The sequence below is a fragment of the Centroberyx affinis genome, unplaced genomic scaffold (genome assembly GCF_046629955.1).
Source record: "Centroberyx affinis isolate AG114_WGS23_722 - 3 ecotype Tasmania unplaced genomic scaffold, CSIRO-AGI_Caff_v1 ptg003282l_1, whole genome shotgun sequence".
NCBI classification, from domain to species: Eukaryota; Metazoa; Chordata; class Actinopteri; order Beryciformes; family Berycidae; genus Centroberyx; species Centroberyx affinis.
The window spans coordinates 109915-134394 of NW_027281298.1; the positions used below are offsets into that span (position 1 = coordinate 109915).

General features: G+C 41.6%; 2 protein-coding genes across 2 annotated transcripts; both read left to right on the forward strand.

Annotated features, from left to right (window-relative positions):
* Positions 1-492: 492 nt before the first annotated feature.
* rnf122 (ring finger protein 122) lies at positions 493-10854 on the forward strand. The gene is made up of 6 exons (XM_071538485.1): positions 493-536; positions 5004-5160; positions 9725-9770; positions 9863-9904; positions 10107-10189; positions 10695-10854. The coding sequence occupies exons 1-6, from the start codon at positions 512-514 to the stop codon at positions 10807-10809; spliced, it is 468 nt and encodes a 155-aa protein (XP_071394586.1). The 5' UTR covers positions 493-511; the 3' UTR covers positions 10810-10854.
* Positions 10855-15728: 4874 nt separating this feature from the next.
* On the forward strand, positions 15729-21078 carry LOC139660367 (chondroitin sulfate N-acetylgalactosaminyltransferase 1-like). The gene is made up of 9 exons (XM_071538483.1): positions 15729-16091; positions 16303-16403; positions 16673-16851; positions 17425-17641; positions 18014-18115; positions 19702-19883; positions 20247-20341; positions 20541-20622; positions 20761-21078. Exons 1-9 carry the CDS (start codon positions 15729-15731, stop codon positions 21033-21035), a joined length of 1596 nt encoding a protein of 531 aa, XP_071394584.1. The 3' UTR covers positions 21036-21078.
* The last annotated feature ends 3402 nt before the right edge of the window (positions 21079-24480 follow it).

The following is a 24480-nucleotide window of genomic DNA, read 5'->3' on the forward strand; positions in this document are numbered from 1 at the left end:
GAGGATTGGTCTCCCCGCATGTCAGTAGGGTCTGCGGGGGCGGGAAGAGGAAAATCGAGCCAGTGTTCTAGTTTTTCCTTCTCCACAGATGCTGGGTCAGTGTTATGCCGTCTAATAATAATAGAGTCAATACAGTGCGCATGGGGGTGGGGGGTGGGGAGGTGGAGGGGGGGGGGGGGAGAAATTCACATCACCATTTCTCATTTTGAATCCACAGCCTGCGCTGGTCAGGGATGAAGCACCGCGCGACTGATGTAACATAACACATTCCTCCTCCTTCTTCTTCTTCTTCTCTGCTTGTTCTTCTTCGCGTTTTCCTTTAAACTTTCGATAAGGTTTCTTTTTTCGCCTTTTACGGCCTTTTAATAGGCTGTTGCGCTATTGTCTCCTTCAGCCAACGTCATTGGGTCTGCTCTGTAGTTTATTGTGGCCATCCATCTGCACTGGCGGCGGCGGCGGCTTGTTGATAAACACGAATCGGATCCCGTCAAGGACTCCCTCCGGTGCATTGATGCACCCGTTTCAGTGGTGTAACGGTGAGCAGTCATTTTATTGTGAGCTATATAGGCCTCTAATATGTGCAACATTATTTCAGTATTGTGATAGCCTAACTCGAGCAGCGATCGAGCTGCAATGCTGAATGGACTAGAATCAAATTCCTAATTAGTTGATCACTTATGCTGTTTCTAAACTGAGATATTTCCACTGTGAAAAAAAGACAATAAATAGCTTATTTGTCGCAGCTCGCCCTAAATAAAAATCTAGTATTCATATAGCCTAAGGACTTATGGTGCGTCTGTTGTACTCAATAGTGAGTTTAAAGTGGCCGTACTGTAGCCTACTTATCTTTTTTATTTTTTATCTTTTTTCTTAATCTCCTATAGTATCACTGTGTTATTCCAATAATATTCTAAGGTTATTTAGTTTTGCTGTGATTTTTGTTCAGTAGGCTATCCTTATAAAATTCGGGTCTCAGCAATGCAATAAGAAAAACAATGCATTACGATAAAAGCTGTACTGATCGTGTTAGTCTGTTAGTCTGTCAGTCTACTTATTGATTGGTAGACTGATTGATTCTATATATTCACATTCACACCTCATTCAGTCTCAGTTTAGTGTCATGCAAGGCTACCCAGTCTCTGCTCCACAAAGCATTTGCCTTCACTGGCTAATCTAGTTCATGTTGAGTTTCTCACTTGCACTTTAGAGATATTGGTCAAGACTGTCTTGACCAATATCTCCAAAAGAAAAAGTGTGAAGGACTGCTTTGTCTGAACTGCTGCCCTGTTGAACTGTTTGTGCGTGGTTTACAAAATGAATCCCTTCATTTGAGTAAAGTGGTGTGTCAGTCCTTCATTGTCAGGGTGAAACCTGCATGGGGGAGATGATGGATTGGTGCTCTTTCCTCTGACTTTGCCCATTTGAGTGCAGCAGCCACGGTCTTCCTCAGCGGACTGTTGGTGGTGTTCAGACAAGAACAATTACTCCCTTTGTGCTGCTCAACTCCCCTGCTATTCATAGGGGAAATAGTCCTGCACACACACACACACACACACACGCACACTCAAGACGCACACGCAGACACAGTATCAAAGCATGACATTCTGCTCAAACTATGAATGCAATATCAGCCAGCCTCGGCCTCAGTGTGTGCTCTATGTGTCAGTATCTGCGATGAAGACAGTGTGTGTTTGTTCCAGTGTTTATGCATGACACTTCTAGCGCCTTCATGCGTGTGATGCGTGTTTTGAGCCCAGCCTCCTATGATTTTTTTTCTTCTTCTTCTTGAAAACCAGCAGCAGGGTTGAGTGTTTCCCTCATGTGAACTGTTGAATATTTGATGGGAAGTTCTGCCTGTAGTGCGAGCAGCAGCAGCAGCAGTAGCTTTGTGTGAACACTGCTTATATAGGACAAAACCCCCACCAGGCGTCTCATAGGAACTGTCAGACGAGCAGCCATAAGTCAAGGTGTTTTACAGCTCTGTCAAATCACAGAGGGACTTTCCCACTTATTGAGTGACAACAGGAGAGTCTGCCTGATGGCCGAAACTCATTATGAGAGACTCTGGTCCTGTGTCCTAAAATGAGAACTTTGACTAGCGTGCCCTTTCGCTGCATCTGCTACTCTTGGCGCCATGGCAACGGGCCTCCTGAGTGTGCCAATATAGGTCAGTGGTCATGCAGGGCTCCGCCCATAGCAACGCACCACGTATAGCTGTCTGCTGTCTATGCATACAAAGATGGAGGGAGACGTGAGCACCCATCCATATGCACAGACGTACAGGCAGGCACACAGATAAACACACACAAAGGCTTTCGTACAGATGACCCACATTTGAGTCTGAGTCTGCAGCGGCTTCACAGGTGATGTTCGCCATCAGCTGTGAAGTGATATGCAGACATGAGCATGACACAGGCACACACACACACACACACAGACCGTGTGTCTCTCTGTCCTGATGATCTAATGATTTGATTTTTTGAGGTAAATTGGTGAATTAAAAAGTAATGGAGAAAATCGGTTTTGCCAGATGAGGCCATTGGTTTATTAATGTCTGTCATTTTTCTATGTCTGTGTGAGTACATGCACGCTCGCCTGCATATATATGTGTGTGTGTGTGTATGTGTGTGTGTGTGTGTATGTGTGTGTTCATGGGCCGGTTAATCTGTGTTGAATTTATGCCTTCATGTTGACAGTGTTGACTGAAGGATTAGCCAAACGCCACTGTCTCTGGCATTGATTGTCTCTCAGGGAGTGAAGTAATTTAGCGGTGGAACTTGAACCTGATGCGCTTCAGTAGATGGAGCATCGCCTCTCATTCAGAGAGAATGGAGCCAAGAGCCGGGAAATATTGATCCTCTCATATTACAGGTTCCACTCTGAGGTGGGAGAAATGTCAAATAGAAATGTCAACATATTACTTTTGCTGTGCGAGTTATTAGAAATACGGGCATCAATGAGAAATATGCCCCATGGAACAAGTTCCCATTACAATTAAATTGCTTTAAAGGTCTGTACAGAGCAATTTCATAGTAATATGAGGTCCTAGAACAGGGATGGGCACCATGTGGAATAGATGATTTCACTGATCAGTTCCTCCTTTCTGGTTGAAGGTGTGTTAATGAGTGAAATCAGCTGTTTGATCGGAATGAAAACCTGCGTACTCTCAGCCCTCCATGAACACACGGATTGAAAAGTTTCATATCGGCAGACTGAGATGAATTCAGGTCCTTCTTTAGCTCCAGTTCACTATCACTCACTGGATTAACATGACCCAGCTCTAACAAAGCCTCCACTCACATGCAGACACTGACTCCCCCATTACACACAACAAGCACAAAACAAGACAAGACAATGCTCTCTCTCTCTCTCTCTCCCCTCTCTCTCTCTCTATCTGCTTATTCCTAATGCAAACATATACACATACCCCACCACACACATAAGTAATGCACTTAATGCACACACACACACAGTAAACACTGCCTGTCGAATGTCATGCCACATTCGTTCTCCCCCCTCCCCCACCTCTCTACCTCTGACCTTGACTGCTTACTGGCAGATAGCGATGCAACACAGATAATCTACTTCATGATAAAACAAACACACAAAGGAGTTCAGTGTCAAAGCAAGGTGGACGAGACAAAGGACGGCACTTTGGATGGGAATACCATCTGTTTGGATTGGAGCATGTGCCAAGATCTCCAAAATGCACTCGAGCATTCAAGAAATGAAGAAACATAATGTTGCTGCATGTGTAGCGTACAAGAAATGATAATAATATAATAATACGATAATAATATAATAATATGATAATACAGCTAAGAGAATGGGAATGAGTTTACAGGCAGGCAAATATCAATATCAATATTTTATTTTCTGTTTTGTAAATAAAAGGGGGTTCAAGATTCTTACTCATTGGTCCTTAAAATGTGAGTTGCTTTGAGTTTTTTTTTTTTTTGTATTATGTTTCTTAATCATGGCATACATTCATAGACTGTAAAAACCCCCCAAAAAACCCCCATTAGATTGAAGTACTGTTCCCTTCAATTTACACAACAAAAGAATACACTCCCAAGGAAAGAAAATATGTGGTTCAGATTATTAGCACATACAATGTCAGATTTTAAAATATTCATCCTGTTTTATTGTTACTCTGCATCTTGACACAACATAGTCCGCCTCTGCTGAGGTTCTTTCTCGTTGTGATGAAACAGATTTTATCAAAAAATACCACAAAAGAAGAACTTCGACCGGTTCAGCAAACTCATTAACCTTTCATCTGTGACTGTTTCTATCTCCTCCATCCACATTAATGGGTTTACATGAGAAAGACCTATTATCAGACTTAGAAATGAGGCTACAGCTTGTCATGAATTACAACCCAGTTGCTTAGATACAGCAATACTATGCTTTTATATGTTTAACTACATTGTCAGACACTGAGCCTTCGGGTGGGAGTAGGATTAAACAACATATTTGTTGACTTAGTGTTTGTAGATTAGATGTCTTAAGAAGTATGCATGTTTTAAGAAAGGAATGGATAGACTGAGAGTACAGTATTGAAAGGACTCTCTTCATCTCCATTTCTCTCTCTCTCACACAAAAGTGCACACACACTCTTTATCTACCTCTTTCTCTCAATCTGTGCATCTGTGTGTGTGTGTGTGTGTGTGTGTGTGTGTGTGTGTGTGTGTGTGTGTGTGTGTGTGTGTGTGTGTGTGTGTGTGTGTATGAAGCTCCAATGTTTGGCTTCCATTAGAGGCGGACACAGCTGCAGGTCTGACCCTCAGCTGCCTGTGAGTGGAAGAGTGTATTCTGCGAAAAGTGCGAATGTGAATGTGCGTTCAATTGTGTGTGAGAGAGGTTTCTGTGGATGGAGTGTGTGTCAGGCCTTCTCTTTTGTGTCCTTTCTAGCATGCCTCTTATCTCTCGGCCATGTTCTCCTATCCTCTAGAGTGTGCTTACAGTAAGTGTATCTAAATACCCCCTCTGTCCTGCTGCAGGGTGCTTCTGTGGTCTGGGACTGGTCTACTCCAACAAGTCGTGCACCATGCCGCCCATCACCTTCCACGACCTGCCCCTCAACATCTACATGGTCATCTTTGGCACGGGCATCTTCGTCTTCATCCTCAGCCTCATCTTCTGCTGTTACTTCATCAGGTGAGAGGAACAGAAACCTCCATTGTGGGGAGATTGTGTGTGTGTGTGTGTGTGTGTGTGTGTGTGTGTGTGTGTGTGTGTGTATGTGGGTAGGCAAGAAAGAAAATGAGGCAAGAGGGAGGAAAAAAGAGGAAGGGGGTGACCTCTCCTGCTGTTGACAGCGAACTCCCCGATGAGCCGAAAGGACGTTTGTGTCCGAAGGACAGGATATGAGGCAACAGGAAGCAGCCTGCCACAATGCGTGAGGACAGACGCCACTGCAGCGAGGGCAGCGGGCTCAGCTGAGGGAAACTGCAGAGGAACTCTGTCGAAAAGCTCTGAATAGACACGGTCTACTAAATAGCATGCAGTGGGAATACATAAAGCCATCAACACATGAACTTCTATACGACCTACATAAGGCAACTTCAACACCTGCACTCAAGTATGGTGGGTTCCACATTTGATTATTTTAGCATCTCCAAAAGGCCTAAAAAATACAAACATTATGAGCTTTAAGTGGCAGACTGAGTCTCTGCATTTGGCAAATTACCTGCCATTTGATAGCTTGGTGCACTATTTTTTGGATATGGTTTGGAATTGCTGTCTAAATTACTTGTGTTATCTACCTGGAAAACAATTGAGGAAATGTTGCTTGTTTATTGGTGGGAGGGTAGGTCAGCATGCTCTGAGAACAACAAAGCACACATTGAAATGGAGAAGAAAGAAAGAAAGAAAACAAATGCGTGCCACTAACAGTGGTAGCTGGTATGCAGCTGGTATGCAGTATAGTTTTTGCTCAATTTTGTGTCTATGCCTCTTATTTAGCTCATTCCTTCTTTAAGGTTGGCTGAAATTAGATTCCAGCTCTGGTAACAAGCTACATAGATTAGTGCCATCAACTTCTTGCTGATTTTACAGTTGACACATTTAAAAAAAATCTTTTGAAACTGGGATACTTGGGAGAATTTTTGGCCAGTATTATGTGGTCAACATTTCTAGTAATGGGAAATAAAGTGAGACACAAAGCAAAAAAGAAAATTTCACCTGACAGTAGGGAATTCCCCTGTTGTCAGTGTACATTGCTGAGGCAATCCTTCAGTAACTTCAGTATTGCCTGAAAAGCTGTCTTGTGTAGCTCAGCCTTATAAGGCAGGAAGACAGGCAGCCAAGTCGGCTTTCTCTCTCACCGAACAAGATATTTTTACATTTCAGTTATTATTATTTATGAAATAACAAAATCAATATCAATATGATGATGATGATAATGATCAAAATATAAAATACGGTCAAGTAGCATCTAATAGGGACAAAGCAGCATGTCTAGCTTTTAAATAGTCGTGATTGATCAATATCCAGTTTCTGTGGTTAGTGGTGTCAGGCACAAATGTGTAATCTTGATTTTTTTGGTTTGACCTGGGCTTATTGCTAAATTGACCATAACCATCAACAGTGTCAGAAAAGCCTGGATCCTTCCTGTTTCTCTAAAAGCACTTGCATATGAATCATAAGCAATGAGTCACTTCCTTTAGCCCCATTAGAGTGGCGAAGGTAGTCTTGGGTAGGAGTGTGATCGTGAATTCATTTATAGACCGGGTGATTCATCAAACGAATGCTGAGTGATGAATGCCATTCTCTGTCGGGGGCAGGTTTCCTATTATCCGCCTCAGACAGGCTCCTAATTCCTGTGTGCTGGGGATTTGGTGATGTTCGATTATAACATTGCAGCAAGATGCTTGGATTGGAAATCTCAGTCTGCCTTTGTATGTTATTTGTCCACATGAAGTTCCCTCCATTAAACATATAAAGGATCGAGTTCTTTAAAAAGGCTTGAAGGTTCGCTGAGGAAGCATGATCCTTTCAGCAATGCCCTGCTTCATATTCAGAAAGTTACTGAGCTAACATTGGCACAAACTGGGGGTATGCAGTGCATGCGATGTGTGGGGCTGCAAAATCATAGGGGGGGTGCCAAAAAAAACATATTTTGAATTTTACCACAATCTACCACAACACCATTCATAGCTGTAAGTAAGCCTATCCTGGGTCTTTATTGAATGTGAGGCATAGCAGAGCAGCAGTAAGAGACTAGAGGAGCAGGGGGAGGCTGAGGATGGTTTCTCCACTAAGGACAGTACAGAGGATAATGAGAGCAGAGACATTCCTGATACCTCTGAGCCATCAGACTGGCCTTCCCCCACCAAATTAAGGAGGATCCTTGAGATTGGGCCTGTGCACTGCACCGAGGGTCCGTGTCCCAGAAGAGGAAAAAGCAACAGGCGATTTCTAAAGTTTATAATGTGGTTTATTATCCACTGAGTTGAACATGACTGGTTTATGTACTCAAATACAACAAAGAAGGTGCCTTGCTTTGCATGCAAATGTTGCATGTAACAATTGCTTAGTTAGACAATATAATAATCAGGTAGATGGATAGATAAACTTTATTGTCCGACATGGGGAAATTCAATGCGGTGCGACAATAGAGAGACATGAAAGCATAGAACAAGACAGAAAAAGACAGGACACAATAAAAAGCATCCCCATCATGTAGAACATCAGCAGTCTCTTTCAACTGCACTGCAACACCATGAAACTGGGAATGGTCGTATAGATGCTGACTTTGCCTGGAGAACTGGAGTCTAGATAGTAATTGAGAAAAACCATCGACAAGCAACTCCAAAATGCTATAGAAGTGAAAAGGGTAAGCTGGCAATCAGCTTTTAACATACAGTATGTGAACATAGCAACAGAGTCAGTGGAAATATCTGGAGAGACATCTATTATGCTGATCGAATCTCTGAAAAAGGTTCTCTCAGTACAGAGAGAGCGGGTTTGAAAAAGTCGACTCTGTAGCTGGAATGATGGCCACAGTTTGAAAAAGATTGTTGAAACTACTGACAGGTAACTTTGCGACAGATTACAGAAATGAAGGACGATCACAGAGATATTTTGCTTTGTGACTGAAAATGATAATATGATGAGAGAAGAAATGAAGAATCTGTTTCTCAATATGTCTTCACATTGAGTGAGATTTCATTCAAGAAATTAATCCTGCAAGCCGTCCTCTGAAAGGATACAGCAAAGCCGTAGAAAGATTAAACTTCATTCTAAAGGAAAATCTTGACTTTGTTTTCCCAAATTTCACACACACACACACACACACACACACACACACACACACACACAGACACACACACACACACACACACACACACACACACACACACATTTAATGCCAGATTCAGAAGACATGACAGTGACATAATATTGAAATATTCTAACTAAGATATATAAATATACTTTATGTAAGATCAAGTTCAAGTTCAATACTTTATTGATTGGGATTTGTTTTGGCTTTGGATTTTGTTTTTATGTAGTAACAAAAAATCAACTGGGCTGTTGTAGGTTTGTAAGATGCAGCTGCTGAAACTTGATTGTAACAAAATAAATACTATTATCCTTGAAGTAAAATAGTCTGTTAAAATGTGTTTTGCAAGGACAAACATTGATTTGGTTGAGGGTGCTGAATTGGATTTCCCAATAGACCTTGATAAATAGCTTTTTGCATGCCTGTGTACAGTCATTCACACCTGTTGAACAGCATTGTCAGCTCATACAATAGGAACTGGATATTAGTAGCTCTGTTAGGATTTTCTGTTGTAGCAATCAAGGTACAATAGCTGAACCGAAATATCTGAAATCTCCGCCATGCCCCCTTTCACACACTTCACATCATTCTCCAGGCATGGGAAACCTCGATGCATGTAAAGCGTGTATCCTCACATTGTTCTACATGGAAGATTGTTAGCGGCAATCAGCGTAAACAATAAACCAATACGCAAAAACAATGAATACTGTCATTTCCCACTTTTAAGCACTGACTCGCGCTGATATTTTTTTCATGGGGATCAGAAATAAGGTGCAGCTTTCATCTCAGATCCTCTCCTTGCATTTTGTTTTGGGCCAAACCGGCAGCCAGTGACAGACATTTGAGCCTATGTTTAGTTGTGTGAAAACAGCCATAACAGGAGGCCAAAAATAACTGCCTGAACAGACACGACTAGCAAGGCGATAAAGATCTCCTATCCATTGTTGGTGTTGGGGGTGGTGCAGGGATTCAAAGAGGCAACATACTCATTAGCTGTGTGTGTGTGCATGTGTGTGTGTGCTCGACTGAGTGTATGTGTGTCTGTGTGTGTGTATTTGCGTGTAGTTACATGACTACTTCCTTGCGTATATGTGTGTGTTAATAATGTGTGTGTGCTTGCAACTGCGTTTGTCCATGCATGTGTGGCCATTGTAGCTGTTTGAAAAGATAGTTCATTATCAAAGCATACCCAGCAATTACACAGCCAGTCACACAGTCAGTCCTATAATTTAACCACACAGTATTAAGTTTCAGTGTGAGTCAAATGACCTGCTGTTAAACAGCAGGTGAGTTTAGAAAATATACACATACAGTATCTCTTTATATCAGTATGTTTTCAGTAAAATAAAACCAGTGCATGCACAGTATGGTCAATTGGAAGCTATTTAGATTGTAAATTAAGTTGCTTATTGATGTTGTTTGTTTGTTTATCCACAGTAAACTACGACACCAAGCACAGAGTGAGCGGTTTGGATACAGAGAGGTAAGCCTGAGCCGAATATTTAACAGATATTTAACAGATACCTCACATTGATCAAGAATCTTACTCAAACATATTTTGTGTTCCTCTTGCAGGTAGTTTTAAAAGGAGATCCAAAAAAGTTGAATCTTCACGGGGTAAGAAGAGGACTTATGCATTTGTACTGATTTATGTACATGTTATTATATCATAGTAAGCAAGCACAAACCTCTTAAAATAAATCGTACTGCTCTGATGTGAAACAAAGCCAAGAATAATGTATCACGATTTCGTCTCTCATGTCATCTCTGTCCCTCGCTCTCTGTCTCTCTCCCTCTGTCCTGTCTGTCACTCACACAGCAGACGTGCGCTGTCTGCCTGGAAGACTTCAAAGTGAAAGACGAGCTGGGAGTGTTGCCATGCCAACATGCCTTCCACAGGAAGTGAGTACAGGAGAACACAGTGGAGTCATTCTTCACTCTTGTTACCACTTTGCACCAGCCTTGGGCTTGTTAAAATGAAAATGGTAATCTCCGATCGCATTATAAGTTCACTGATGACAAGTCACGTCGACTTTTAGCTTGAGTTTCCTGAAGGCAGCTTGGCGGTAGAATCTTTCTCATTCAACAAAAAGCCAATGGAAAAAGACCATAGTGCTGAGATTCATTCATTCATTTGTTCATTCATCAATTCATTGTCTTTACCTGCATATTATTAAGTGTCTAAAATTAAGGGTGCTGATCTGATACCAGGGCTTCGTTTCTCCAAAGCATCTTGAACATGAAGAGCATTTTCCCATCGGGAGGGGGGGTTGGTCGGGTGGATGGGTGGTAATGTGATGGTGTTGGGTGCTGAGTAGGCAGCTGGGAACCAGTTTGGCCTTAATCTCTTTTTGGGACAACTCATTTCTCCCCTTGCTTACCTCTTTCTCTGTGTTTTTCCATGCAGGTGTTTGGTAAAGTGGCTGGAGGTGCGCTGCGTCTGCCCCATGTGCAACAAACCCATCGCTGGCCCTCCTGAACAGCATCACAGCATAGGGACTCTACTGGACGAACTGGTGTAACCTAGCAACCCCCTGCCAGCCCGGGTGGGATGCCGCCATGCCGAGCCGGCTGGTATAACTTAGCAACCGACAGGAAGAGGACACTGTTTTGTTGTGAAAATGCAGCGAAACACTAACAGATGATAGTGAGTTGGGGTAACCTAGTTACCACCCGGAGGAAGACTCTGAGGGATGCTGTTGCCTAGCAACCATCCCTGAGATGGCGACACGACACCTTGTGGTGTCTCAGAGATTATCTTCAGCCACCCACACATCACTCTACCACTCTTCTTTCAACATCCCCTCTCCTCTCCTCTGCGCCCGTCCCCTCACATCTTTATCCCTCTCTCTAATTGCCTCCAGCGAGGTTGATGGCCCTACTGAGGTGAAGGAGAGGAGCGACAGTCTCATGTTTCACGTGGATGTGGACAAGTGAGTGTGGAAGGATGAGACCCTTGGGTTGGAGGCAAGAAACAGTGATCCCCTCTGAGCATGTGTGTGTTATATAGTGGTGGGCATCGATATGATATGATATGATATGATATATAATGATATTGGCTTGAAATGGAAAATGGATACTAAGATAAAGAGGTTATGCCTCTTTCATACTATTTGCAGCAGGAAGTTTTGAGACAATGCAACACGCAAATTGATAGTTTCTGCTCAGTGACCTTGCCAACAGAACTGGCAGCAGCACAAGGAGGCGTTGAGAGAAACTGGGATACCTAGTTACACTGCTAACAATACAACAAACTGTCTCAGTTTAGAGAGGAGGGGAAAGGGTCCAACTAGGATGGACCAAAATGTTTTAAGCTAGCTAAAATTTAGTTAAGGCAAAAGGCTAACTTGGAAACAAATGGTGCTCATCAGCTTAGGTATTATTAGAAGAGAGGGACTTACTGTAGGAAGAGCACAGATAGCTTTGGACAAAATTGGTTTATTCTCTGGTGGCATGAGATTACAGTAAATTAAAGTGATACTGGTTGAAGTTAAAGAGGGATTCACATAATCAGCAGGAATGATTAATATTGTCTGGATAAAGCACTGTTTGCCTCTTGCTATGGTCCAAGTGTAGCAAGTAAACAGCTGTTTTCATGAAACTAGTCTTTCTCACAAACCAGTATTATTGAGTTTGCATTGGAAAAGTGCAGCTGATATTGATATGGAAAATCCATATTGGTGCCCACCTCTAATATTCTGTATGTTCTACATGTTCTGGTTGGATTTGCAGCTGGGATGTGCTATTGTTCAGACATGTTTTGGTTTTATTGTTGTAACATAGATGGCAGGAATTTACAACTCGTGCCCCTGCCCCTCACCACAACAGTTTTTTTCTTGGTTGAAATGTGTTGAAGATTTTGTATGTATTGCACTCTGAATCCACAAGTGTTTTCAAAACCAGTTGCCATGCCTCTGTTCTCATAAAATTTTAGACCAAGGTTTGGATGCACCGCAGAAGGTCTCCTGCTTTCAGGTGTGGTAAATCTTTTATAGAGTCTATGAAGTATCAGAGAGGCTTCTTCATCTGAAGATAAGGGAAGTAGTAGCATAGAATTTCAATGTCGTTGTGTTAATTTATCTGGGGAGCAACTAAATTCCACTTTTATACACAGCATTTTGTGGCATTACTGCTGGTGATTCTGTTTTACATTCCTTGATTGTAGGTTTTTGTGATTTACAACAATTCAGACACCTTAAGCAAACACTGCCTAACTTGAGCACAAATCGCACAAAGCACATGATCCAGATGGGCACCTGTACTGTAATTAAAAGTCAGAATGACAGGTGAGGCTGTTGACTTCACATGAGACAGTGTACCAAGAAAGGAAAGATTTATCTAACCTGTTACAATTGCAATACATAAGCAAGAGAAATGTTTTCTCAGATTCTGGCCACATTCCATATTTTGTAATTCAATGGATGTAAATACCTTTAACTTGAATCAATAATAAATCCAGTTGTCTGTTTTGCTCAGCTTCTCTATTTGTTTCCTGATAGTGATGCATATCTGGCGCCATCATCAGGTAAAATACTGTACTTACATCTGAGATTTCATTCAGTGGTGCAATCTCTGAACTTGCACTGCACTGCTGCTGAGCTTCCTCATTCAAACAACCCTATCTATGAAAATGTTTGGTAATACTGCAGGTAACAGCACTGTTTTCTGGTTCTACAGTATAATTACACAGAAACAAAATGTCTCACAAAATGTTACACAGCCGCTCAGCAGAAATGTTGATTTTTCAATTATTTTGAGTTGAGCCAGTGTTGTTTGGAGAGTTGTTTGTGGTTCTGAGGCGGCTGTTCAAAAGTGTTAAATTAACTCTGATGGATGTGGACTGATATAAACACTGGCATAGAGTTGTTTTTTACACTCTCTGAGTTAAATTAACATTGACAGGTTTGCTGTGTGATTTTGTTGCTATAACAGTACATCAGTCGGTCAGCTGAGACTGACTAAGTATGCCAGGCAGGCTGTTGGATTTGGACACACCTTGAGAAAAATTAAGCACTGCGGTAAGAGAGAAAACAGGTTTCACTCTTCCCTTGCAGCCTTCAACAAATGGTATTTGAACACAATCTTATACCTTGTCACTGTGTGATTACACTGCAAAAACAGCTTTTAAATATACAGTAGATATTCTGAAACGTTACAACAACGAATTATTACAGTAAATAGCCTACCTATTACCTTTTATTCTGACAGACATTCATATAGATGATTGAATTTGTGTCTCCTTTTAGAAAAAACAACTTTTTTTTAATCGATGACAAGGAAGACAAAGTAGAGAGCTTCGAGATCCATTGAGTTCAGGAGTCAGAGCAAATAAAAACAGGGACCATCTGCACTGTGCCCCATTAAATGTGCAAGTCCCCTTCCTATTGGTGGAACCCAACTGGTACCTAACTATTTCTCTACAGCAGATTGCAGGTGGCAGTGCATCGAAGGGCATTCCTTACTCACATTGCCTTCTAATTAGACTTAAGGGCAAGCAGAGCCTCTGAGGACCTGAAAGGGAATTCAAGATTAAGGCAGATGGTCTGAGATCTCATAGGGATGGGAGTGAAGTGAACACTGGCTCTCATAGAAAATGAGAAAGAGGGAGAGAGAGAGAGAGAAAGAGAGAGAGAGAGAGAGAGAGAGGGAGGCACTGTGAAAGGGTGGAGACTGAGAGGAGAGGATGAGATAGAGGAGGTACTCAGACTTCTGTAGGACTCAGTTCAGCTCACTGTTGAAGGCCATTTCAGCCCTCAAGTTTGTAGATGAGAGAGAGAAGGAGAGGGAGAGAGAGCTGTTTCAACATTATATATACTGTATGTCTTCTGGATGTATAAACTTCTCTCTGATAACATACACACATCTTTACGACAAGACGGACAAAAGACTGCAAACACTGTCAAGACGTTCTCTGTTTATCAGCAAAAAAGAAAGTGACGGAGAGAGATAGAAAGAGTGACAGTTAAGGGTGAAATTCAGAGGATTGATGGATGCTGGTTCATCTTGGCTGCAAAATCAACAGCAGTTGGTGAGTAGAATTTAATCTTTTTTTCTTTCCTTACTTTGAGTGTCATTGAGTGTAAAATGTGTGTTGGTGTGATGTTTGTCAGTTGCTTCATGAGAGGCATTTTTGTGTCTTTGCACACTGCAAGCAGTTTCACCATGTAGAGTAGATAGTTGTGATAGTCTACTGAGATTTACAGCTTGTAAGGTAGTCAACTGAGCTAATGCCATGATCAAAGCTTTGCAGACATTTCAAACAGATGAAAGGCTTTTATGTCAGCCACAAGTGCTGTGAAATATTGCAAACATAAGCATAATGCTCAGGCTTTCAAAATTATGGATGCTGTGTAAGCATTTCACTGCAAGGTCCAAAAGAGCCTGACGTTTTTATTAATATTACTAGCCTTAATGGTAGACTGCTTTCAAAGGGTCTGGATGGTATGAACACACACACACACACACACACACACACACACACACACACACACACTGACACTGCTAGGGTGGACCTGGAAACATAAGCAAGTCTTTCATGAGATCAGCCTCTACCTGAGCAATAAAGAGCCAACTGTGCTGTGAATAAACTTTGACGATGGCAACACACACACACGCGTGCATGTGCACAAACACACACACACACACACACACACACACACACACACACACACACACACACACACACACACACACACCGGGTGAGAGACACACAGAGAAATGCTTGTTTCTGTCACTTCCCTCTGCAGCGTCGTGGCACTCAGAGTGAATGTAAGGTCAGGACTTTTTCTGTGTTTCATACTAGCCCAATCTAACCCTGACCAACCGTCCACCAATGGACTCAAGAATCCTCTTCTCTAAACTTTACAGCTGTTGTGAGACATTTGCTCTTGCGTTTTTAGTTCTGCAACAGGTATGAGGAGCCTGTGTCATGGAATTGTAGCGCATTTGGTTTGAATGATCTGAGTCTATATAACAGACAGTGGCACAGAGTTTACTGTACAAAATGCCTTTACATCACATAACCCCCGCCATGCAATGTTTTGCATTGCATTTTGCCTTGGTGCAAATGAGATTATATTTGACTACTTATCCATCTTTTAAAATTTATATTTATGTCATTCTAGGTAATTTCACCTCGCTGGGGAAGATCTCTGCACTGATGTGAGACAAACACATGGGTTCCATATGAAGGAGAAATGGACATTCGGACACCTTCTGAAGATGCTGCTAGTGACAGATGATATAACAAAAGATGACATGAAAAGACAGGAGGAAGTCTCCTTTAACAGCCATATATTTTAAACAATGGGTTGGGGCCCAAAATGGGTCACTTCTCTCTTTCTTGGTGCATCCCCACATGACAGAAGTATTATGTTTTAATAAAGGTTCCAGGCTACAAGTGTTTAAGTAACCTTGCACAAAAGACAATCCAGTAGACACTATGTTTAAACGGTGGCTGTTGGCCCTGGTGACCCGTGTCGGCATCATTGTGCTGGTCATCTGCTGCTGTCTGTCGCTGTTCTACCTCCTGGCCTGTAAGCCAGCGGCGCACCACAGCCAAGAGTCTCTGCTGTGGTCTGGAGGGGTCACCAGTAAGGAGGGATACATGGCCTTATTACAGGAGAGAGAAGACTCTCACAGACATTACATCAACAGCTTGACCAAGCAGATAGCCCAGCTGAAGGAGGCTCTGCAGGAGAGGACTCAGCAGCTTCAGGAGTCGCTGGAAAAGGCCAAGGCCAAAGGGATTCTGCCTCTGGGTCTGGACAGCCTGCACAATGCCCCAGCACAGTCTGACCTTAAGGTAGGAGATGGATAGACTGGTTATAGACATCGATACAGATACAGATATAAATATAGATACAGACATAGATATAGGCACTCTTCTCTAGCTGACCCTACACTCTGAACTTACTTTGGCGAGGGGAAGCAAGCAAAAAGTGAAATTCCCCAGCAGAGATCAATAGAGTATCCTATTATGCATGTAGTAGTAAATGTTACATCATGTCCTCTAGGAATTCTTCCGTTCCCAGCTGAACCAGGCTGAGGTGAACTCAGGTATGAAGTTGCCCAGTGAATACGCAGTGGTTCCTTTTGACACCTTCACTCTGCGTAGGTGAGTAGGACAAACGCTCCCTGGCTAGGATAAACTTAACCTAAACCTATCTAATATTGGTTTAATAATTACCAGTGTGAGTACCATGTAACTTACTTGTGTGTTTAACATCTATGCGATTGCATGGGTTCAGATCTCGCCCCATTCACTGTAAACTGTCACAAAATCTGTCATACTCATCTTAGTTTTAGTATATAGCAACTAGAACCATGTCAAGGTCAGCCAGCAGTGAAATCATACAGAGAGCGGATGCTTGTTTTGTCACTCAGGGTGTACCAGCTGGAGACGGGGCTGACCAGGCACCCTGAGGAGAGACCTGTGAGGAAGGACCGCAGGGACGAGTTGATCGGCACCCTGGAGACGGCTCTGCACGTCCTCAATGGACCTCAGCAGCACAGTGACACTAGCAGGAGGAAGCGCACATACTCCCCGTCAGACTTCATAGAAGGTGAGAGAGAGAGACGCAGCTGATAATGGACATTCATTCATTCATTCATTTTCTTCTGCCAGGGTCACAGGGGCCTGAAGCCTATCCCAGCATACAGTGGGTAGAAGGGAGGGAAGCATCCTGAACAGGTTGCCTATCCATTGCTGCACCAACAAAAGTAAAAAGATACGCACACAAAAATACACATTCACACCTATGGCCAATGTAGAGGCTCCAATCCACCTGATTTGCATGTTTTTGGAATATGGGAGGAAACCGGCGCACTCCGAGGAAACCCCTGCAAACATGGGGAGAACATGGAACTCGGCTCCTCTGTTTGAGAGCTGTTTGTTGAGTCAAACAGCATTTTTTTGCTCATTTCTTAGCAAGTGTTGAATGAGATTATCACAAAACACATTACAACTTCACATTAACACTGTGGCCCTTTGTCCGAAGAAACCACTTCCGTGGTATTGTGAACCTTGCAAAAGTAACGAAGGCTCCTTCTCTAATATCTATAAAATTAAAATGGACTCTTCTCTCCTCTCTCTCTCTCTCTCTCTCTGTGTCTCTCTCTGTCTCTCTCTGTCACAGGACTGACTCGCACAGAGAGGGACAGGGGAACAGTGTATGAGCTGATGTTTAAAGGCGACGGCCCGCAGGACTTCACACAGCTGGTGTTCTTCAGGCCGTTCGGCCCTATGATGAAGGTGAAGAGCGAGAGAGTCGACACACGCAACGTGCTCATCAACATCATTGTGCCTCTGTCCAGGAGGGCAGACGCATTCAGACAGTTCATCAGCAACTTCAGGTATCACATGGACGCGCAATAACTCACAGGCACACACACACACACACACACACACACACACACTAGTTGTGATCATATAGTGACATCAATGATCTTCAATTTAAGTAATAAATTTGAAAGTTCTGTGTGAATCTTTATCTTAATGTAACACCTTGGGCAAAAGCCAATAACACACCTGTGCACCTCTTAGAGAATGCATAGAGAGAATTGCATAGATTTTTTAAAGGCTCGTTTCACAGATATGGATTGAATCCTAGTCCTGGCCTGAGAAAATGTAATTCAGTGGCTATCGATTTACATCTCCCAACTCTTCAGCCTAATCCATATCTGCTTAACCGGTCTGTAACGCCTCCCTCTGTGTTTCTGGTTCAGAGAAGTGTGCATCCAGCGTGACGGCAGGGTCCATCTCACTGTGGTCTACTTTGGCCGTGATGAGATAGACCAGGTGAAAGCCGTGCTGGACCAGACCACCAGGTAAGAGACTCACTTCACAGGACTTGTCAGGTGATGTTACATTGACTTGACGTGTTGAATTTTTCAAAATGTAAAGTAGTAAAAGTAAAAAAGTTAAAATCCACGCTTAAACAACATTCATCTACAATGTCTTCCTGTGATCTTGGACAGCCCAGTCTTGGGTTGTCACATGAACAACTTAAGTTTCTTGTAATGATGTCATCAAGTGACAAATCCTACAGCTGCTCCATTGACAGCCAATGAGAGACTGACTTTGCGGACACAGTGAGGGCATCCAAACTGATTTTACATGGATGTATGCATGTTTTCTCTTTCTTAACTGTAAGCAGTACAATAAAATGAAAGGTCATATGGATGTAAAAGCTCAAACCAAGATTCGCTGAGTCTGCAAATGCATTATACTGTATGCATTTTCCCATTCATTTTCAGTAAAGCAGCTCAGGTTTTGTCTCTTGATGACACCACAGATTACAGCCTTTAATTGTGGGGATAACGCGCAAATTCGTTTTTTTACTTTGAGTGATATGGTTTGATGAATGAGTTAGTTTTTCTCAGTCGCTTTGGTACATTTCTCAGATCAGAATTGAAATTTTCAAAACTACTTGTTCAACCTCCACATCATCTTGTCACTTGTGCACATATCATAAAAGCAGTTTCTCATTATTTTGAACAAATTGCAAACGCTTTGGCACATTCATGCAAATGATTATGTACAATTGTCTGCTGTTGCCTACATTATCAATTGCTTATGTTATGTTGATCAAAATGTAGTCCAACATAGTTTACATCAGAAAATACTTAGAGTACACTGTTATATTGACAACATGGCTAAGCATTTTGACTATCTTGTTTGTAAACAATGACATAAGGACTTGTCATTCTGATGGCACTGACATGTTCATTGACATAAACATTTACTTTTGAGAGATAAACTAAGGATTTTGAGCTAGTTACAGGCTTTTGCAAGTAATCCATTGTGTGGTGCTGTTTTTACGAATTGTTTCGAGAAATGCACTTACTGTTTTGCAAATGTTAAGGATGATTCGAGAAATGTACCAAAGCGACTGAGAAAAACTGTAATACTGAGAAGGAGAAAGATTAAGGAAAACAGATTACTGCATGGCTGCGATGAAATCAGAGTTCGCCTCATCACAACTGGAGATGTGTCTGTACTGCACTGCGGATATTTTGAGAATAAGATAATAACTGTAAGTGAGAGTGTGTCAGTGTTTTATAACTGTAATAATCAGCTAATCCTCTGAAGCCTCTGGACCCCTGGGAGCATCACACACCGCTCTGTTGTGCATAGGGTGTGATGAGAAAATCATAATACTGCATCTGTCTTTTACAGTTACTGCAGATCTTATCCACTCAGGTAACACATTATCTACAGGCTTATGGGTGCATGAATGTTGGTACAAAATAGATCCTCTATAGTTTATTGTTAAGTACCTGAAAACTGACTATAAAACTGCACACTAAGTTGATGAGACTGTGTTTCAAACGTTAATTCACTGTAAACTTTGGTAATCAAGACTTTCAAAAGCAACAGGGTATCTGGGTAATCCTCTCTTCTTCCCCCTCAGGGAGACTCGGTTCAGGAGCTTCACGTTGATCCAGCTGAATGAGGAGTTCTCTCGTGGGAGGGGCCTAGATGTGGGCGCCCGGGCTTGGAGGCGGAGCCAGAATGTGCTGCTCTTCTTCTGCGATGTTGACATCCGCTTCACCTCCGACTTCCTAACATCCTGTCGACTCAATGCAGAGCCTGGTGAGAGAGGGATACAAAATATTTACATAGGAGCTATTTCAACGTGTCCTCAAACAACATTTGAAGAAGTTATGCGCCCTTGGTCCATACTGTACCTACGCATTTGATCGCTTTTGAACGTAGGTTAAGGTTACAGTTAAGGTTTGGGTTAAGGTTGTAGTAAAAAACACATCACTTCATGTGCACCAAAGAATTTTTCCCTGGAAAGACCCGGTGTTTGGAACAATGAATGCAGCAAATATAAAATCTCTCATGAACTAGATATAGGTTGAATCACTATTGTGTTAAAATCATCAATATTTGAATAATTGTATTTTATTTTATGATTTTAATTTTAATCAATTCAATCATTTTTGTCTCTAGGTAAGAAAGTGTACTACCCAGTGCTCTTCAGCCAGTACAACCCTTCTCTTATCTACAGTAATCAGACACATCTTCCCCCCGTTCAACAACAACTGGTAGGTGATAAGACACTCAAAAGATATAGAGATGAATGACGAAAGATACTCAAATTAATGAGAGAGAGAGAGAATGCGTGAGTGAGTGAGTGAGTGAGTGAATTAATGAGTGAGTGAGTGAGTAAGTTAATAAGTGAGTGAGTTGGGAGGATGCAAAAGACGGAGCTCTGAACAAAGTGTCCTGGCATATTTTTAACAGGTGATAAAGAAGGAAACCGGTTTCTGGAGAGACTTTGGGTTCGGCATGACATGCCAATATAGGTCTGATTTCATCAACATAGGTAATGCCACACCTAGCACCCAATTATCATTAATTTGTTTTTTCACACAGACATCAATCCAACTTAGAAACTTAAGGCATGCATCTCCTTATCCACACTAATTTCATCTATGCATTATACTTGTGCATTTCCTATCAGGTGGTTTTGACCGGAATATCAAAGGCTGGGGGCTGGAGGACGTGCACCTGTACAGAAAGTACCTTCACAGTAAGCTGATGGTGATTCGCTCTCCATCCCGAGGCCTTTTCCACTTGTGGCACGAGAAGCACTGCGCAGACGAGCTACCTCTGGACAAGTACAAGATGTGTATGCAGACCAAAGCCATGAGTGAAGCCTCGCATGGCCACCTGGGGGAGCTGTTCTTCAGACAGGAGATTGAGGCCCATCTGAACTCCCAGAAGCAGAGAAACTGAAGGAGCTTATGAGGACATTGGGGATAAGGGAGGGAATGGGGCCTTGATGACACTATCAGTCACTCTGATGTACAAGATATGCTCTCTTATTCTGGTTTTCATTGTAATTTATATCTACTTAACTTAAATTATGCCCCAAAACAGAGGCACGGAAATATAACAAAAAGCCAAAAGGTGACTTATTTTAAAGTAATCAAGCCATTGTCTCCCATGGACACATAAACTTAAGTGGAACTGACATTATATCAAATAATGTCTGATGATATTTTTGTGTTAATAAATGTATTAAATGTATGTTCTGTATTTGATCACTGTAGGTTTTCTTTCCACAGAAAAATGAGAAAATGAATGCTGTGAAACTCACTGTTGAATCAGTTCACTTAACGTCCCTTAGCAATATTTTGTATTTTGGGTAAATATGAACTCACACTCCCTGAACTATCTCACACTCCCTCTCTCTCTCTCTCTCTCTCTCTCTCTCTCTCTCTCTCTCTCTCTCTCTCTCTCTCTCTCTCTCTCTCTCTGTGTCTGTCTGTCTCTCTCTCTCTGTCTCCTAATTCAAAGGTAGTTTATTGACATGAATACAAAAGTACTTACTCCCAAAGCAAAAACATCAAATAACAGCCTAACCAGTCAGACAGGTAACATGAAGATGTGCCAAACAACAACAACGAGAACAACAACAAATGCTTCAATAATATCATACTAATGGATCACTAAATCAATGGACAAAGTTTTTTTTTCCCCTTTAGCCTATGAAAGTCCATCGAGTTGTGACATGTTACAGTATTTAGCTGCAAGTGTGGCACTTCTTTCATTTCTTCATAGTAACCACAATGAAGCAGGAAGCACTGCATTACTCTCTCTCTCTCTCTCCCTCTCTCTCTCTCTCATTCTCTGCACACATAATGGCATAGCCTATAATTTAATAACATTTAAAGGAATGTTAAGAATTAAGGAAATGGCCAACACCCATAGGCCTAAGGCAATGAAGCGGCCTGTCGGCTATTACACTTTAATCATCTAACACATTAGGCTATCTCTCTTACGAAAAAGAAATATAGAAATGCTGTAATACATTTTAGAAGGATAAAATACCAATATAACTGTAAAACATAGCCTACATGAATCTCATGCAGCTACAACAGGGCAAAAAAAAAAAAAAAAAAAAAACCCACCACAAAGTAGGGATCACATTTGTTTATTTGTTAGGATCCCCATTAGCTTTGCCCTAAAGCGCAGCCAGTCTTCCTGGGGTCCACATATGGTAGAAATGTTTGCGTTTGGGCTCTCTAGCCTATCCTTATATGTTTGATACATTGATAAGCACTGAGTGCACTGATGAACACTTTTTTCCATAGGCGAACACTTTGGAGTTTCTACCCACTGAGCAACTTTAGGTTGATTAGACGTTTAATACACGTCTCAATGGATCATAGCCATCTAGGCTAGGTTAAATGGGGTTGAAAAGTTCAGTAGACGTCTCTGTCTTAGCTTGGACGTTGTTTCCATGTCATTTCAACGGCTATATCTCACTCCTCTCTCTAACACACAAACATATTGCTGTTATCATGTGAAAACCTTGTAACTCCAACTTGCTGATTTTCATGTTGTAACTTCAGTTGAAGATTATATGCTGCTCTATGGGTTGAATAAACTCTAGCCTATGACCCTTGGTGCTTATGAAACCTTTTCAAAACCCACCGCAAATTTGAAAAATACATGATGGTCAAGTTAAAAATAAGGCTGTTTTGAGGGTCCCAAAATGCTAACAGTACAGAAATTAGCATTTTGTGACCCTCGATCACAGTTACTTGCAGTCAGCAAAAACAGGAAGATATGCCAGTGACAACACCTGTATTGTGTTGTGTTGAAACACAAAATAAGTGATCATAGACAGTTATGGGTGACAGAAAGTTGGCTTTTTAACAATGTTGCCCATGGTGAGAGCTATACCCTGCGGAAGTACGGCAGCCCTGTTTGTGAAAAGGGCCTATTCACACTTTTGATGTTTATCTCTTAAACCAAAGTGAAGAGAACTAGACAGTTTTGACATTGGTGATGCACTAAAGTGTATTTCCCACTGTGTTCCCCATCAACATCATCTACAGACCCACAGATCATTATTATGGCAGGGAAAGCCGACCAATTATAGATTATCAAGACACAAAGAAATAGGTTGAAAGAAAACAGTGTGTGTGTAAAAAGGTAGGTGTGTGCAACAGCTGCCCACATGTCTGAATACAAACATGCACTGATGTAGATATGTACCCTGTGGTGCATAAATACATGTAGAAGAAACAAAACCAGAAAGAAATCAGATCAGATGAACTCAATACATCAAAGGCAAACATTATCTTCAGAATGGAGCCTGATTTCTCAACCATCAGTGAGATTTAGATTAGACATCTTTATTGTCCACATCTATAATTCGTCTTTGGCTTCATAGACTTTTGGCTTCACAGACATACATACACTTAAAAACTTCCTCTGCCATGGGTTAGAATACATGAGATAAAGACAATGAATAAGTGGGCCTGTAGTAGTAAACGGTTGGGATGAAAAGTGCTAAAATATTAACAATTAATACATATCTTAAACAGACATCGTAAAGACAGCAGCAGTCACTAATATCCAATAAAAGGTCATTTGTTTAGTAAGATGACAGAGGATGGGATAAAAGATCTCTTAAAAATGTTTCTTGTTGCTATGGGTACCCTATATCGTCTTCCTGAAGGGATTTTTTTTAAATTCATTAAACAGAGGATGTGAAGGGTCCTGAACTATTAATGTTTCTTTCCTCCTGGTTTGTGTGCTGTGCAGCTCCACCAGCTGTCTCTGGGTTCTGTGTAATCTTGCTGGCTGTATTAACTATTTTTGTGCGCTTGCTTTTGCTCCTTGCCCCTAAATTTCCGTACCAGCATGTGATGTTGTAGGAAATTATACTTTCCACTAGACTAGTCCAATCAACAGCCAAGATATGATGTAGACGTGTACTACACTTTCACATTTCAACCATCCATGTATTTTCAACACTTAAGTTTAAATGTGTAAACATGGAATAGTGGTCAAGGTTCAGTTCTTTTATTTTTCATTTCCTTAGGACATGAAAAAATAGTGTGGACATAGGGTTCATATTCTATGAAAGTAGCTGAAGGGAAAATGATAAAAAAAAAAGAAGAAATAACAAAATCAGATAAACACTGAAAGAAAAAATACAAGTGTAAAATGAAAAAACTTCCAAGGAAAAACACTTATTTTTTACTTAGAACATGAAAGTGAGGACATACCTCTGACACAGGGTTCATAGTTTATGATACTGAGTTTCAACTGATAAAAATCTAGTGTTTGTATTTGCAAACACTTAATTCAAAAATTGAGCACCATATAGGCTATGTGACTAACAAGATAGTGAGCATACTCTGCTAACAAGTGCATGGCATGG

Excerpts from the sequence above, each read along its gene's own strand:
- rnf122 (XM_071538485.1), top strand. The coding sequence starts at position 512 with ATGCACCCGTTTCAGTGGTGTAACG. Across the intron at positions 5,161-9,724 it reads TTCTGCTGTTACTTCATCAG|TAAACTACGACACCAAGCAC; the intron begins GTGAGAGGAACA and ends GTTTATCCACAG. Across the intron at positions 9,905-10,106 it reads AAAAGTTGAATCTTCACGGG|CAGACGTGCGCTGTCTGCCT; the intron begins GTAAGAAGAGGA and ends TCACTCACACAG.
- LOC139660367 (XM_071538483.1), top strand. The coding sequence starts at position 15,729 with ATGTTTAAACGGTGGCTGTTGGCCCTGGTGACCCGTGTCGGCATCATT. Across the intron at positions 16,852-17,424 it reads CCCGTCAGACTTCATAGAAG|GACTGACTCGCACAGAGAGG; the intron begins GTGAGAGAGAGA and ends TCTCTGTCACAG. Across the intron at positions 18,116-19,701 it reads GTGCTGGACCAGACCACCAG|GGAGACTCGGTTCAGGAGCT; the intron begins GTAAGAGACTCA and ends CTTCCCCCTCAG.